A 17793-nucleotide genomic window follows, 5' to 3' on the forward strand; every position below is an offset into this window, starting at 1 on the left:
AAGATGCTAAAACATTCGCGTGGTTTTCTTTTGATGCTACAAGCTCAAATGAATCTTGACTAGGCACGTTTCAAACCGAGCAGTGGATTTGTATTGTTCTTGCAGTTTGTAGTCTGCCACACGTCATTCCCTGGTTTTAAGAAATAAATGCTCCAATTTCTTCAATTGTCCTTGCAACTTCCTCCATTGAAGGTCTCGTGTCAGGCATCTCTGCCACGCATGCCATTGCCAGTTGCAACATCTGCACAAGTTCTTCTTCAATGTTTGGATATCTCATTAGCTCAAGATCAAACACTTCAGCAGTCCATTCCTCTCTAACAACAGATTGGACCCACTTTGGAAGATCAACCACATCATCGTGTCCTGAATACTGAACTGGTGTTTTGCCAGTCAGCATCTCAAGAAGGAGAACACCAAAGCTGTACACATCAGATTTTTGCGTGGATTTTCGTGTTTCAATAGCTTCAGGTGCTCTGTAGCCTGGACTTCTTGGGGAGGCACAGAAATTTGTTAAAGGAGTTAGGCCAAAATCTGATATGCATCCTTGAAAATCTATTGAGAGAAGCACATTAGATGATTTTATATTGCCATGGACAAATTTCCTTCCATTAGCTGAGTGGATATGAGCAATGCCCCTGGCAGCTCCAACCATGATCTTCAATCTTGAATCCCAATCCAGTGGAGTTCGTCCTGTTTCCCTTGTTCCTGTCATCATGTTTCACATGCCATAGTGAGAAAATGCAACAATAGTATTGCATTTAACCATCTTCAATTTAACAATACATGTACAAATCCTGTAAACCCAAACATGAAACTAGACATAAAGCATACAACATCAATGTGTTGATAGTAATATTGATACCGTTATCTTGTTTTGACATCTACAGTCTATAATAAGGTAAAAATGTTAATCAATATCCTAAAAACACTAGTTAAAGAATTAAAAGTTTTTTTAAGAATGAGACAATGCACTTCTACCGTGATTTCTAATGCATCTCCAACGAGATTTTTAATAAAAAATTCTAATTATTAATTTCTAAACCAAAGGAACTAATTGTCTAGACCCTATGATAAAAAATAAAACTATTGGACATCATCTAGAACCTTTTGTGATTAGAAAATTCAAAATGATAGCAATTACCATGCAACGACTTGGAAAAGCTGCCGGTACTTGAGTAGTCATAAACCATTAGCTTTTCATCTTTGGAATAGTAGTAAGCACGAAGGGGAATAAGATTTGGATGATGATCAAGTCTTTGGACAATCTCCATTTGCTGTTCAAATTCTTTTTTACCCACTGCCACTTCTTTTAACCTCTTCACAACCACTGTAGTTCCCTCCTCCAAGATGGCTTTATATGTTGTTCCAAAACTTCCCTTCCCAAGCACTTCAGCTGAAGCTCTTAACAAGTCCTCAAGATCAAAATTGTAAGAACAACCTTCAAAAAATATTAGCCTGTTTTTCTCATGTTCTTGCACACCACTCCCAAAATCCTCCTTAAGCTTTCCACCCTTCTCTGTAGGTGCTACATTTTGTGCACCAACTTTTTTCTTGAAACAGCAGAACACTACTATAAGAGCTGGAAGAAACATCATTGTGAAACCCCCCAAAGCAATTGCAATTTTTGCACCTGTACTTAGCTTCCTGTTTGATAGATCACTTGGTTTTTTGGAGACTATTGGTGGAGACAATGTGGTATTAAGGGAAACCAAAGAACATTGTTTCAAAGGTGCTCCACATAACATCAAATTCCCTCTAAATGAGGAGGCAGGAAACTTATGAAGACAAGAAGGAATTGAACCATTTAGGTAGTTGAAGCTCAAATCCAAATTCTTAAGGTTAGGAAGGTTAACACCAGGAATAGATCCTCTAAGAGAGTTGTTTTGGAGGCTAAGTCCTATTAGATATGTCAAGTTTTGGATTGAGGCTGGAATCTGTCCTGTGAAAGAGTTATAGGACAAATCAAGAATCATAAGCCTTGGTAGCAGAAACTCAGGAATATCACCTGAGAAGTTGTTATGTTGTAAATATATAAATCGAATCGAAGGAAGAGAAAGTATGTCAATTGGGAGGTTTCCATTCAAGCTGTTGGACCTAAGACTAAGACTAACGAGTCCATTTAGCTTACCAAGTGTATTTGGAGGGAGAGAACCACGCAGCCCAACACCTGGAAGCCTCACAGAAAGCACATGAGTGCCATCATGATTGCACGTAACTCCCACCCAAGAAGTGCAAATTGAGGTACTAGAGTTCCAATTTACTTTTGGACCATGATGAACTGCAGCAGCAAAATCAAGGAGCGCTTGTTTTTCTGAATGTAGATCAGCTATAGTTTGAGGAAACACAAGCAGGATTAGGAAAATTGATATTGTGGCAATGTCGGACTGTAGCATCATCAAGTTTTATTGTTCAAACTATGAATCAAGGTGCCTGAGATAAGAGGCTGTGATTGGTTGTCTGATCTCAATAATTCCACTTGTTTCTCTACAATGGAGATGAGAAAATATCACGCACTGATCAAACAGAACAACTGGGCCATTAACTAAGTATGCAATGCAACAAAACAGTGAACTTATCTGTCTACTAAAATTTATCTCATTTTTTTAAAATGAAGACAACAACATTGTTACATATGACAAGTTAAAATTTTTTGGCTTATCTCAATTGCAGAAGCAGTTTACTTGCTTGTCATTCATTAAAAGAGTATTCATTCTTCTTGGTTTCACTATAAAATGAAATTAGTTACACCCTTTGAATTTTCATGCTCTTTAACGTTGCTTGATAAACATTCTTCGTCTCTAAGCAGCCAAACAGGAACAATGCCAGGCCAACAACTATAAGAATTATAACTTTAAGTAACATTAATTTGTTCTACTTCTACATGTGTAAAGAACATGCACTCACTAAAAAGAAAAAATGAAGCATGAAAAAGAAGATAAAAATGCAAGTAATTGAGAGATGAAAACCTTGAAAACAGGAGAAAGGGAAAGCAAGTTTGAAGCGAAAGCACTGAGACAGCCACAGCAGCAAGTGTTGAGGCTGTGAGCAATATAAGAGATGGAAATGTAAACCATAAAAGTGATGCTGAGAAAGAAAAGTTTTTTGTTAAAGCAGTGTTGATTTGGTAATTGGCGGAAGCAACGGCCAAGAGGAAGCATGAACAAGCTTTAACGGCATAACTTCAGGAACACGCCAGAACTAACATACACACATACACACTCAATTTGAGACATAGAGAAAGAAAGAGTTATTAAAAGCATAATTATAGTACTATACTATTACTTCATACTATGCTATTCTATGCATAGATTTTACTTTTGGTTTTCCTGTTTAATGTTTATGATTTGGGAGGCAATCATTCAACGTTCAAGTAAACTTACTTCTCAGCTTCAACTTGAAGCCTTCTTCCTCATTAACCCAACCTTCTGAGGGAGGGTACAGTGGTAATAATAATTGACCCTTTAATAGTACCTAAGATATATGTACTAAGCCTGTTTATATTATATAGGTCTATTAATCCTTCTATTACACAAATAGGTTAAAGGGATAGTGCATCTGTTATTGATTGTAAACTTAACTATATATATACTATGTTTACACTAGAAAATCATTTACCATGTTTTTATTCGGAACAAAATATTATCCACCATGTTAATATAATCAGATGGAGTCCAAAAACGAGTTGTAGGTAATCCAAACGATAACACTTATTAAATTATATGTCTCAATATTTTATGATAAGCTGAGGTCCTCTATTGTTTAATCATTTTATTTTAAACTGTAAAAGATGTGATCTAATGTTAACTAAGTTGTAAGAGAAAATTTGTAAGGGTTATGTCAAATGAATTAGATCAAATATTTTAAAATATATATATTTTAAATATTGAATGATACTTATATTGGTCTCCCTTGCAGATCTCGATGAAACCTAAGTCATGGGTTTACTTCCCCATTACCTCAGTTACAGTTACAAAATTTAATTCACCCAATTTCTTGGGCTTAGTTCTTGTTTCGGATCTTGTGAAGAGAATTCTCGAATCACTAACCCTTTATACATATATATATATATATATATATGAAGATTTTTGCTATTCAATTAGATCACAATTGTTGCTGTTGTCAATTAAGGAAAAGAAAGAAACTTTAGGCATACATAAAAAGGTACGCAAAACAATTAAGGAATACTATTTACCGTTACTTTTTTTCTAATTCAAATTACGCAAAGCTGTTAATGAGGTTAAATTTGAACAATGATGCTGCTTATTTGAGGGTGAGTTTATACAAAAGGTGTCACAATAAAAGACAAGAGTTTCCACACTATTTTGCTTCTACTAATTTAAATAAGATTGTCTTTCTCTCTTATGGGCTTTGGATGCCAATTTGGGAGTAAATAGGGGCTTTGGAAGGGCTTGTGCAAGGGAATGGAAATGGGAAAATGGCATCGTATCAATGACAAAAGGGCACACATCAAGAATCGGTGACATTGATTTAGTGTGTGGCTTTGGCTTCTTTGAATTGAAAATGGTGTGGGTCTGTGTCCCTCCTTAGAGCTAAAGGACCACAACTAAAGTCTAAGTCTGCAAATTATGTGTTTCAAATTTTTGTGGGTCCAATCTCCAAATCCGTTTGAAAGGTTGATTTACCTTTATGTTATTAGACGTTAGAATTCATTTTAAGCTATACCCAAAAGTAGCATTGAAATTGTTGTTCAACCTTGATATATAATTTCTATTGAGAATAATGTTTTAAAGAATAAAATGCAGTCATACTCTTCAATTAAAAAAATCAATGATTTAGATTGTGAATATATATATATAAAATAAAAAATTATGAAATTGTTATAATTTCTCCATGGGTAATTTTTTAAACAATAACTATAACTTTTATTTAAAATATATGTTACCCATTTTAAAAGAGTCCACCACCTATAAATACCACTTACATAAAAGTAAATAAGCTACCCATCCACATTTAGTTGAGCAAAAAAAAAAGGCATCAAGAGTCTTAGAAATAAGATACAAAATTTTGTTTAAAACAAATGCTACTTTTATTTAGATTTTTAGTGTTATTTTTTGTTCAAAAAATAGGGAAATACCACAAAAATGATTATATATATATATATATATATATATATATATATATATATTTGTTATAAAAAGTTTAAATTAGAAAGAAGCATGTCTCCCTACAAGGTCAAGAAACGTCACTAACCTTAATAAAGACTTATGGTGAAACTATTATGTATTACCTACCAATAAGTTATTCTAAAATTGAAATCTTAACTTTTTTACATTAATTATAGTATCTTGTCACATAACAAGTGAAATTATAATTTTTTTTTTATCAAATAGACATCAAAGGTCTGTCAAAACAGTTCCCAATTGTGCTCTAACATCTCATCTCCCTCTGGCATGAAGAGTCGTATCTACTTACCATGGTCGTGTCCCAATTATTGTGTCTGAAATCTAAGCTCTCTTGAAGCCTAGAATAATAATTTACTACAGTAAATTTTAGTTTAGATTTTGAAGTAACGTTAGAGCTTCATCAATTTGAGTGTCCTTACATGTTCTTTGAGAAGTGGAGTACGAATGAGATGTGAATGGGGACAATTATTGTGACTATATACTTTATGAATAGAATCACATAATAGTAAAACTCATAAAACAAAAATGATAATTGTGATTATATTAGTATAAAAAATGTTTGCACAGCGTCATAAATTAATAAGCTTTTTCAGCTAATGTGACAATTTTGTAAATGGATAATAATTATCGACAAATCAATTTGCATTTAAGTTATAATTTTTTGAAATTTAACTTTTTTAAAATATGTATTTAAAGTAAATAAATAAAAATTATTTATCGTTAATTTAAATTAAAATACTTACACCTCTAACTAACTTAAAGTTAATAGTAAATATATTTTTATCTTCTTACTTTAAATACGCTTTTGCTAATCATTAGCTTCATTTTGACCTAAAAAAAACTGCTGATATTTCATAGGCAAGTTTCACGTTAAAGTTCTTTATTTCCTTAAAAATGCTATCAATAATATAAATTCTAACAATATTTCAAAAGAAAAATAAAAAATGAACACCAAGAAAAGTATTACGTATTATTTACAAAAATACACTGAATGGACAGTGTTATTTTGTACATTCAGGATCAATAAAGAAACAATTTTGATTATATTTGTTTTACTATAAAGTATTTACGTAGATATCTAACGTCTTCTTAAGAATTTTTCAAAATTTTTCAATTGTACTTGCGTTAAGCAGACAGCACTGAAGAGTAGAATGCAACTCAACTCAACTCAACTATAGTGTTCATTGCAAAGGAGAAAAATAACACTCAACCAAAGTGTTTGCATAGAACATCACATTCCATCTCTACGAACGTACAATAGTACATTTGCCTTTTGACAAATACATACTTGTGTATGCACAGACAGAAATGATTCATTTCTGAAAATTTTCACCCTCTCAAAGAAAGTTGAACCTGCTTTATGTAATTTTCTTCTGCTTTTGTTTGTATAGGTTTGAGATCAAAGTTAAATCCACTGATTTCTCTGCAGATTGAAAAGAAAACATATGAATACGTCTTCACTTCTCCACCTTGGAGCTATATAAGTTGAACCATTCCCATCATTTCAAAAAATTGAGATAATAAATAGAACATAAAATAGCATGTTACAAATGTGCTAGGTAGAACCTCTCTACATGTTATAAGAGGCCAAAAGGTTCAGGTAGGTGCTCAAATCCATTATCAAATATAGGGCCTTGATCACATTTATCATCAGCACTATGGAGCCAATTTGTGCTCTTCAAATCTTCTTTGAGCAATAGTGCATCATAACGAGAACTCTCATAGATATCCACTTCACTGAGTTTTGCAGAATAGTGTCTTTCATCTACCTCTCTTCCCTTTATCATATTCCTATTGATACCATTTCCCACATCAAAGTTAGCTCCATTTTTACTACTTAGTGGGCTACCATTCATGTCAACGGATGCTGGAGCGCTTGAAACTCGATGAGACTGGCTCTTGGGAGTGGAAGTTCGGATACTCTGAGGAAAGAGTGTGGTGCTCGATAATGAACGAAGATTTCCTGAACCGTTCCTTATGTCCTGTTTAATGGAAAAGCACATAGAAAATCACGTTTAAGTTGATAGCACAAACTTGCCTGAAGCATGTTATTCTCAAAGTAAGCTCCAGCAAGCAAATAAATGCTTGTAACAAATCATAAGAAGAAATATGGCAAGCCTAACAGCATAAAGATATTTGAAGTATCATGACAAAAATGTAATAAGATGAGCCTAATTCATAAAGTATCAAATGATGAATCATGGCATTAATGGCAAGTACTGCTGTATGCCTGTATCTTTTGGGCCATGATTTTCATGCAATGTCGTTTGGTATTATAAAGCTTCAGCCTAATGTCTACTTATGATCATGAATAAAATGTGCAGCTCATTAATGTTGATAGTTCTAGTAAGTAAATATTGATTGTTAATCTTGCAGAATTCGAAAAGTAGAGTATATATACAAACCATGTGTTTAATAGCCATATCCAACGATTTCTTTGAGATAGTCCTCCCAAATCCAGAGTTGTCAGTAGCAGTAGTTGAGGCCTTAACAGATTTCCTTGCAACTACCTCAGGAGCATGTGAGACCTTCCTAGGTTCAGGGACATCAGCATGATGGCCATTGGCATTGGCATAGCCTCGACTTTTCGCTACAGGTTCTGTCAATCTCCCCCTACTGACAATAGGAGATGAATGTCTCCTTGGCATAGTAACTGAAGCTTGAGTTTCAGAACCATTTCCCTTCAAAGTGGAAGAACCAGGACGAGACCTGCCTGCAGAAACTGGCCTATCAGGCAATGTTGTTCTAAGGTTTGGTGGTGTCTCAAGGGGAAAATCAGGTGGAACAATTGGCTGTGGTGGGGGCCTAATTCGCGGGCTTGGTGAGCTAGGCCTTGATGCAGGTGCTGAACTGCGTCCATTCAATGAAACCCGCGTAGATGAAGTTAAAGAGCCTGTTGTAGGGGAAGGTGACAAAGACAAAGATGGCATTGAGCTCCTACGTGTAGGAGTAGAAGGACGAGACAATGACCGAGTTGATGGAGCAGATGGAGAATGCAAGTTTGCAGGAATCTGAGGCCTAGAGCTAGGAGTGGATGGCCTTGAGCTTTGTGATGATGGTCTATGCTTTTCAGCTGCGGAATTGGTGGAAACTGAACGCACTTTGGAGGGTGTTGAGGACCGTGATGCTGTTGGGCGAGAGGATGGAGTGGAAGGCCTTGTTGAAGATGTAGAACGTGTTATAGGGGAAGACGGTCTAATGTAAGATGAAACTGAGGCAGAGCTTGTGTTAAGGATTGAGGAGGAATGTCTGTTTGAAGAATAGGTGCTGTATTGTGAGTGTGAAGTGGATATGGAAGAGCGAGTCACTGAACTGCTTCTTGCTGGTCTAGAGGGATTGTTGTTCTCTGATTGTGAGACTGAAAGCTGAAAGAAACATGATTATCAAGTTAAACTCAGCAGCATCTAGCAAACCGTTTTCAACAGGTCAATATTCTATATACTAAATTTGTCTGAGTGATTGGTATGGTTAAATTAAATATCAATTAGTTTCTGTTGTTGATACAAGGATTCCAACAAGCACTTGAACTGCTGTTGATGTACTCAAAGGTACTGGTGAATTGCCATAGTCAAATTGGTTAGAGAAGCTAAGTTGGGAAACATCTATTAGTCCATGTTTGGAAAAGCTTTGTTTAAGAAAAGTAATCGCTTATTTTTTCAAAACCTCTCTTAGAAAGTTGTCAAAATTTTGCAATTATTTCTTCAAAATAAGCTGAACTACGCACACACTAATACCAAAAGCAAACACATTTCCATTATCTAACGCTTCACTCCAAAACCCCACATTTGCTTTATCTAATGCCCTATTTGCTTGAAGTTTATAGCAAATATTGTATCAATCCACTTCCTAACAAATATGTAAGCATGGATATTGGTAACATAAATGAAATGCATTTTTCATAAAGTACATGTAGAAATTATGAGTGACACACATACCCTTGAGGCCTTAGAGGTAGATGTTGATCTACTTAAACTTCTTCTTGGCGGCACTAAGGTTGGCTGGGATTCACCCTCTGATGATGGAAAAACAGGTGTCCCCGGGGGAGTGAGAAGCCTAATAACATCAAATAGTTATAAGCAATGCAAATTTTTTTTTTTTTTTTTGTGTGTGTGAGTGGTTGATAATTTATAACTTCCAAATCGTTAAAGTAGCACCCAGTCATTTCAAAAGTTGAATAAAAAGATTCTAATCTGAGTTTAATTGAACTGGCTAAGAGTTCCATCAGAGTATAGGAATAGCAAGATGAAGAAAATCTTTCCGCTACTAATTCCAGATCTATGAATAGTATGAAACAAAAAAAACTGCATGAAGATATGATCTTATCTCCTAATGATGCATAATACATTTGCTTGCCTATTTCTATAATTGATCTATTTGTTCTCTTAAACATGATTTCTTCGTTACAATTGTCATTTAAGTTGAATGAATCTACTAACAAGAGATCATGATGAATTTGCATACCAATCATAATCATGCTTCCCTCCTTCCGTAGATGATAACAGATCATCAATTCCACTTCTAGCTGGTTTTGCTGTTCCAACAGAGAGCCTCCCCAGTTTCACTGAAACTAAATCCACCAATAACTATCATTATTAAACACATAATAATACATATAGATAGATCACCTATCAAAACCATAGCCTAAAGCCTAATACATAGTGGAAAATTAAATGACATCACAAACAATAAAAATAAAAAATTGAAAACCATCACAAATCATAATAATGTAAATTATGTAATTCCTTCACAAATAACAATTATGTATAATTATATAATCATTATTAAAACAAGCTAGTGTTTTTACTATTATTATTGGAAACTAACATAAAAAAGAACAAAAAAGAAACGGAAGTATTTGGAGAAAATAAGAATAGAGAAAAGGGTGGAGCACCATCAGAGGAATCATCTGAGGAAGCAAGAGAGAGAGAGCGACGGTTGTTGGAGAAGAGATCGAGGTTGTCATCGTTGTTATTGGCCACCCCATTAAAGCTATGGCCTCTTCGGTGATTGTTGAGTGATCCCAACAGAGACTCTCTAACATTCCTACCATTCATCATGCTTATGCTTGTGTTGTAACAAGATCTACAACTTCAAAGTGGTGCAGTGCACACATTCATGTTTCATGTGTTCATGTTTAGATCTACACTCGTTTGTTTCTGTTCAATGTCTCCACATTTGTTTTGTGTTAAGATGAGATGGGTGTGTCAGACATTATTAAAAATAAAAACTCAAGAAATACTCACATGGCTTCTTTCTCATGGCCCACTTCAATATATAGTATTTCATTCGTCCAACATCAAATATCGAAGATCTCAAAGCTTGTTTTCATTGTTTCCCTCCCACACTTGCTATTTACAAATAGCAAAGTTCTCCTTTAGAATTTAGCGTAGTTACATTTACTATGATTCAAATTGAAGACGCGTTATGAACAATAACACAAGCTTATAGTTTATTAATTTATTTATTTATTTTGAAAAATGAGTTAGCAAAATTGTATGGCAACAATAAAATAGAAAAAAAAAAGTATATCTTTTAAAAATTAGTTTTTGAAAATTTGTTGTTGTGAAATTTAATTTATAGTTTATAACTACTATTAATTTTATTTCATATTTTTTTATCCTTTCAAATAAATTACAAATTCTAAATTCTTCTTTTTTATTTAATTATAATATTATATCAATATAATATTACAGATTTATTTTATTTATCAATTTTCCTGTGCAACATTACACAAAATAATAAATTATACATGTTAATTTTTTATTAAAAATTATAGAATTATATGCATTAATCGTATTAAATGCTACCATTATCATATATAATATACAACTTAATATCCTGTACAATAAAAATTACATAATTAAATGTATTAACAGTATTAAATATCACAACTTTTTATGCAAAATTACACAAGTTAAAAAAATTATTTATTTGATATATTTTAACTAGTTTTACCAAATAGTTCTGATTCAATTAAGTACCTGCAGAGTTGTAAGGTTTTAGATGATTTATCAGCTATAAGTTATATATTATAAATTTTGTTTATTTTACCAAATAAAATCTAAGTTAAAACCACAATAATAAGGGTAAAAGACATTCATTAAAGAATTAAAAATAAATTGCTATTAAATTTTGTGTTAAATTATACTTAAAAATTGTATTTATGATATTATTTAAAAAAAAAAATGTTTTCAGTTTCTTAACATGAATCCAAAGAACACCAGTTAACACTTTGCTAATAATATTAATAATAATAGGGATGATGATAGGCCATGAGCACATGGGCATGGGATGGAGGTTCCCTTGTCCGTTGTGCTTTTGTGGAGTTCTCGTGCTCCTCTTTATTTTATTTACACTTTACTATTTATTTCCACTTCTAGTTTCGCTTCCATTCTTCAGCAGAATCTTGCTATGCAAAATTCACATTTCATGTTACTTTACATGTGATTTCCACTTCTGCCTCTTATCTTTCCTTCTATATTTCTTATTTTTATTTTTATGTCAAATTTACCAAAAACATGAATAAAATCTTAGTATAGACATTTTTTGTCTATGATTTTATATGAATAAAGGGGGGTATTTGTTACCATAATGAGAAATATGCTAACAGTGTGATATGATATGCAATTAATTGATAATTTAATCATAATTAATTAATGCACGAAAGGTGTGAAATTTATGTACAAGAATATTAACACAAGTGTTACCCTTTCCCCAGGAAACTTAAGTCTTTGGCTATCTTAAAAGGTTGTGTGGCCGTGAGAGGAAAAAGGAAGAGACTTTTTAAGATGCTGTGTGTTATTTTTAACCATTTTGGTGTGAATGAATGGACCCACTTCCAATTCCAATGGCATTGTATAGTTGTTATTTGTGGGTTAACTTAATTGCTTGAGAAGGTTGCTAATATACTCATGTCCCATCCACAAAAGGTGAAGAAACGTTCTTAACCCACCCAACCACTTCAATATTTTATACATTCAATTATTGCAAAATAATCATATTTTTGGTTTTTCAGAGACGACAGAGTAAGTGAGATAAAGGCCCATAGAATGAAAACTTGGCTCCTTTCTTTAATTCTTCTCTTGAATATCATTTTTGAGGTGCATTTTCGAAGGACGTTGCAACTACCGTTAGCTCTAACGCACCCACCTAATCTTCTTTTCTGTCCCTTTATGACAAAACCCAATGAGTAGTTTCTATTTTAATGACAAGTTTTTAACACTGTATTGCATTTGAGTATAGTATAGCCTTAATGTGATTTATTGGGTGGGTGGATTTGAGTGGAGAGAAATTGAGATGAGAGAATCAGAAGGACAATGTGTAATGTTAAAAATAGGGTTCAACTTATTAATGTGTATGTTCACTTTAATTTCAACTATATATCTTGTATTAAGATGTATGCAAAGTGTGAATAATGAATTTCTAAAATAAAATATAGACCCATTGTTGTTTGGATGAGAGCAGATTACATGGGAGAGAAACATCAACAAATTTATCTTTACATGGAGATATTTAGGAATGAGAAGAAGAAAATATGCATGTTTTATAACATTAATCCTTTTTAATTTGAAACTCAGTTCAAAACATTTGTTATAAGGGTAAAAAAGTCTTCTACACAATTTTTCTATTGTTTTTCAACCACTAAAAAAAAGTCCAAATGACTTTCTTTTTCTTTTTATTACTGTTCATCCAAATCATATGTCTGGTATTTTATTATTATATATTCTTTCCATTTTATTTTTCTTTCATTTTTTGTCCTATTTGTTTCTTTAACCAAATACAATGAAAGAGATTGGATATAGTGGCAAGCGATATCTTTCAAACAGAGAGAGAGTATAATTAGACTACAAAGTTAATTTAATAAATAAAAATACATATGTCACACCCTAAATTTATACAAATTGTTTTTTCTATAATGATACAAACCGGTTTATTAACAGATAATTAGTTTAAATTATACATATTTAATTGTTTATATATAAACTTTAAAACTTATTTTTTTGTATAAAAAAGTATTATTAAAAGAATTAACTCATTTTTTAAAAAAATTAATATATCTTTTCTTGGAGACGTTATTCAGTTAAATATAATTATTATGAGTGATAAAAAAATTTCTTCAAATACTTTAAGAACTAACTCATCTTATGAATATTTTTAATTTAATCAATATTGTTTTTTATGAACGATATATGAATGCTATATTTTATATAATTACATTTTCAAAGGTGATGATATGCGACCGAAACTTAAATCAATGGCAAGGTATTTTAAGGATTAAGCATTAATTGTTCATTGACCAAGTTAGAATGTCTAATGAAATATATATTATGTGTGTTGTAAGTATTTCGAGTTCTCCTATAAATGGGTTTAATTGTGATTTGTGAGTTTGAAAAATATTTTTGCACTCTTTTAAAATAAATTTTATGTATTATATTTTTTATTTCTATAAATATTGATCATTTTATGATAAATTCTTATAATTTTTTTTTTTGATGATTTAGTTACTATGAAGTTAAAAAGTTAAGATTTAATTTTTATTGTCAACTCTTTTAATTAAATGTTTAGTTAGGCTAACAGATAATCAGTTCAGCACTTATACTTTCACCTGATATATTATATCATTTAATTATATAATTTTTTTATTATTTAAAATTAATATTTATAAATAAATCCCTAAACATATTCTTAATATTTATAAAAAAAAAACTTTTTTTCCTTTCTTTATCACTTACATACCTCTCTCCCTCCCTTTCATCACACTCTCTTCCAACTTCTATCTTTTTCTCAATTTCATTCTCTTATATAATTAAATAAGGTGACATGTGACGTGGAGTGCAGATTTTTTGTCAATTAACTTAATATTTAACAAAAGTAAATCGATGATATGAATTAAATTTTACCTTTTTAACTTAAAAAAATAAATTTTAGTAAAAAAAATATCATAAAATGTCTAATATTTATAAAGATAAAAAATTTAATTAAATTTTTTATGATATTTTATTATAAAATAAGTTTTTATAAACCATATTAATTAAGAATAAGTTTGATTTGGAATAACCAAAGAAGGTGTAATACTCTCTTTTGACATCTCTATGTTGCTTCTAATTTATTATTTGAAATGGATTTAGAGTTTCATTCATCATAGTCTAGTAAGCAATGTGTGGCTACATATCTAATATTCTTACATATTAACTACAGGAAATTACAGTTAAGACTCACACTTATGATTATAAAGCATCTAAAATCATCTATGATTTTATCATTTTGATATACCATGCAATCTTTCGCTTATATATTGGCGATGCATAATATGTAATTTAATCTTGCTATTACACCATTGATAAAAATACTTACTTTAATATTAAAGTATCTTTCGTCCTATCAATTTTGTACATACATTTTTCTCTATAGACTTTGTTGGTTCACCTTCATTAAACGCAGTGGAGAAACATCAAATAAACTCTAAATTGTTTGACAAAATTAAAAAGAAAAACTCTTAAAAATAAAAAATATTTTTTTTAAAAATTGGGTAACCGACCAATGTGTATGAAATGGAAATGGGGGAGGGAAAAAGAAAACGACATGGAAGGGCTAACTAGGAAGCAGTGGATATTAATAGCATAGCAAAGTGATTGATCTGAAAATTGGATTGACAATGATATAAGAACAAACCAAAATGTTGAAAGATTTGATATGGTGGACATTATATTTTTTCATTTATTGAGAACACATGACACACCATGCAGAGTAACGTGCCAATTTTATATTTAATGATTAAAAAAATAATTATTAAATTGACGTACACATATAAAATTATATAAACGAAGGAGTTATGATAATAAAAAGTAAAAAAAAAGTAAGAGTTTATAAGTCTAAATAGTACATGAAATAATGTTTAAAAATTTGTTACCAAAAAAATACTATAAATTACAAAAATAATTTATTTTTACCAAATAGATCTGATTTGATGAATTTTTTAAACTAATTAAATAAGAAAAAAACTAATGTAAAATTCTTACTATAATTCTATAAAACACTTAAAGTGAAACAAGGAAGGGGAATTATATTGGTACCACCAGCATGCAGGAACAACGCATTCACATAATTCTTTTCAGGATATATATATATTTTTTATAAGCAAAACAAATCTTATTAAAAAGAGTTCAAAGGGAACTCAAAACCCATATACACAAAAAATTACTTACTCAGAGAAATAAAAAGTAAAAATATACTTATGCAAAATTAAGACAGATGCAATTTCGTAGGTTCAAATACCAATTAGCTAACATAATAGCTTCTCCCTTACTAACAAGTGATAACCATTTCCAGGATATCAGAATAATAGAATCTAGGACTTCCCTCTCATCCAAAACACCATTGGAAAATATAATTCTATTTCTATGCAACCACAAAGACCACACTGTATTTACCCAAATAATTAATAAGCATATTTCTTCTCTTTTACTACAGTCAACACCAACCCAATAAAGTAAATGAGTCGATAAATATGAAGGCAAAACCAGTGAGAATCCAAGCCAACGCGCAGTAAAGTACCAAATTTGAGATGAAACTGAGCACGTTAAAAATAAATGAGTTGAAAGTTCCTCCAAACAATGACAGAAACAACAAGTTATATCATCAATTTGAACACCACGATCAATCAGTAAACCTTTATAAGAGGGACCTTCCCTCTCCATAGCCTTTGCAAGGCATATGCCGTATACTGATCTACACTATTAGGACCACAAAAAAGTTCAAATAGCCATGAATACGCAGATTGCACTGAATAACAACCTAAAGAATATGTCCTCCATACCCATTTATCTTCTTGTAGTAACTTAATAAACTCCATCTACAAGCTCCAACAAAAGATTAAAGCTCAAGATCTCATGTTTAAAGAGTCCTCTTCGCCAACTAACATTCCAAATCCATCTAGTGCCATCATGAAAACTATTCTCCAATACACGTGATTCAGCATTTCTCGCCACTACAAATAATCGCGGAAATGCTTCACACAATCGCATCTCTCCTACCCACTTATCTCTCTAAAAAAGTGTGTGTAAACCTGCACCCACACTTCTATCAAACTTCTCATCCAGCCATGAATTCCCTCGATGAATAACCTCCAGCAAATCACGCCACCACAAAGAACATCTGTTGTGAACTGATGAACGCTGAAGAGAAGAAGTTAATCTTCCATATCTAGATTCCAACACCCGCACCCACAATGAACTAGAACAGTTAACACCTCGCCACAACCATTTACCAAGAAGCGCCCAATTAAACCACTGCACATTCCTAATGCCCAACCCACCATTCTTCCGCGGTCTACATACAGTTTTCCATTTCACCCAGAGGATTTTAGATCCATCCTTAATACCCTTCCATAAAAAATTCTGTTGGATAGTGACAATTTTCTTTATTACCGACTTCGGCACCTTAAAAAAGGATAACGAGTGCAATGCCATAGAATTAAGAACGGCATTAATCAAAGTCACCCTACCTCCAATTGATAAATACCCATGCTTCTATGACGCTAACCGCTTTTTAAGAACCTCTAACACACCCTTCCATGCATTAAGCTTTCTCGAGTTAACATCTAACTGTAACCCGAGATACTTTAATGGGAATAATAAGAGATGCAAATTAAAAAGAAAAAGAAAAAGAAAAAAAAGCATGATTAATACAGTATTTATAAAAAAATTATTATATATTTTCTTTAAGTTGATGGTTGTAATTTTTATTTTTTAAAAATAAATCATTAATTTTTATTATTTATTATACATATTTAATATAAAATTAATGATAAATTATGTCACATAATATTTTCTTGATTTATAAATCATAATATTTAAAATAGTATGTGAAAAATATACTACTGGTATTTCTTGCTCTCTCCTAAATGGTATATCATGCTACAGGTTGCCACAAAGTCCATGCTAAAATGCACCCGATTTTTCATTATACTTAATGTGACAATTTTTTAACTTTTTACTATCCGTGAGTGTTTATTGCCATATTCAGATTTGTCACCACTCATCATCACGTGTGTATAAGTTAGGCCATATAAAAAATATTCAAAATAAATATATCAAAGAAAAAAATAAAAATGTAAAAACCACAAATATCTTTTATCAAAGGCAATGTTTGAGTTGAATAGAACTGTCTCCAAGCTCGATGATACTGATACACAAGTGAAATTGCATTATGTCAAAAGAATTAATGAGTCAACTTAATATTTTATATGATGTTAATAAAATAAAAATAAAGAAAGAAAGATAATAAATCATTCAACTCATGTCAAATTTAATTAGATTGAATCATATTTAATATTATATTTTAATTAATTCAAATCAAACCACAATTTATTTCGATATTCGAATAGAATTGTTTTATCTAAAAATTGATTCAAATTAAATTACAAATAAATATAGTTTAATTAATAGTTTTATTTTAAAATATAGGAAATGAAGCTCCCATTTTAAAAAAACCAATAAGCCCATAATCATTTCATCGTGGAGTATGGGTTGGATCTTCTTGGTGGCAATTACAAAGTTCTTTTGTTTTTCACGAAAAAAAAAGGCCCTTTGTTTTTGGATACAGTGGGCTTACTAGACCCGGTATGGCCTGATGACCCGGGCAAATTGAT

The 17793-nt window shown here is 31.6% G+C and overlaps 2 protein-coding genes across 4 annotated transcripts; both read right to left on the minus strand.

The window, feature by feature from the left end:
* Positions 1-136: 136 nt before the first annotated feature.
* Positions 137-2396, minus strand: LOC113862467 (probable inactive receptor kinase At5g58300). Its single transcript, XM_027495550.1, has 2 exons — positions 1142-2396; positions 137-705 (listed from the first exon to the last, which is right to left on the minus strand). The coding sequence occupies exons 1-2, from the start codon at positions 2394-2396 to the stop codon at positions 137-139; spliced, it is 1824 nt and encodes a 607-aa protein (XP_027351351.1).
* Positions 2397-6600: 4204 nt separating this feature from the next.
* Positions 6601-10308, minus strand: LOC113863061 (mucin-5AC). 3 transcript variants are annotated; one of them, XM_027496458.1, is made up of 6 exons: positions 10036-10308; positions 9606-9711; positions 9080-9197; positions 7550-8509; positions 7038-7126; positions 6601-6989 (listed from the first exon to the last, which is right to left on the minus strand). In XM_027496458.1, the coding sequence occupies exons 1-6, from the start codon at positions 10199-10201 to the stop codon at positions 6722-6724; spliced, it is 1707 nt and encodes a 568-aa protein (XP_027352259.1). In that variant the 5' UTR covers positions 10202-10308; the 3' UTR covers positions 6601-6721. The 3 variants fall into 3 exon arrangements, with proteins under 3 accessions (XP_027352259.1, XP_027352258.1, XP_027352257.1); XM_027496457.1 differs by having other exon boundaries at positions 6601-7126; positions 9606-9705; XM_027496456.1 differs by having other exon boundaries at positions 6601-7126.
* Positions 10309-17793: the final 7485 nt, after the last annotated feature.

Source organism: Abrus precatorius, unplaced genomic scaffold, assembly GCF_003935025.1.
Source record: "Abrus precatorius isolate BTA unplaced genomic scaffold, Abrus_2018 Scaffold3, whole genome shotgun sequence".
Classification (NCBI taxonomy): domain Eukaryota; kingdom Viridiplantae; phylum Streptophyta; class Magnoliopsida; order Fabales; family Fabaceae; genus Abrus; species Abrus precatorius.

What these genes read in the sequence shown, in the direction of transcription:
- LOC113862467 (XM_027495550.1), bottom strand. Translation starts at nt 2,396, where the DNA reads ATGATGCTACAGTCCGACATTGCCACAATATCAATTTTCCTAATCCTG. An exon ending in CTTTTCCAAGTCGTTGCATG is followed by an intron (nt 706 to 1,141) that starts GTAATTGCTATC and finishes ACATGATGACAG; the next exon opens with GAACAAGGGAAACAGGACGA.
- LOC113863061 (XM_027496456.1), bottom strand. Translation starts at nt 10,201, where the DNA reads ATGATGAATGGTAGGAATGTTAGAGAGTCTCTGTTGGGATCACTCAAC. An exon ending in GGGAAGCATGATTATGATTG is followed by an intron (nt 9,198 to 9,605) that starts GTATGCAAATTC and finishes TGATGTTATTAG; the next exon opens with GCTTCTCACTCCCCCGGGGA. An exon ending in CTACCTCTAAGGCCTCAAGG is followed by an intron (nt 8,510 to 9,079) that starts GTATGTGTGTCA and finishes TGTTTCTTTCAG; the next exon opens with CTTTCAGTCTCACAATCAGA.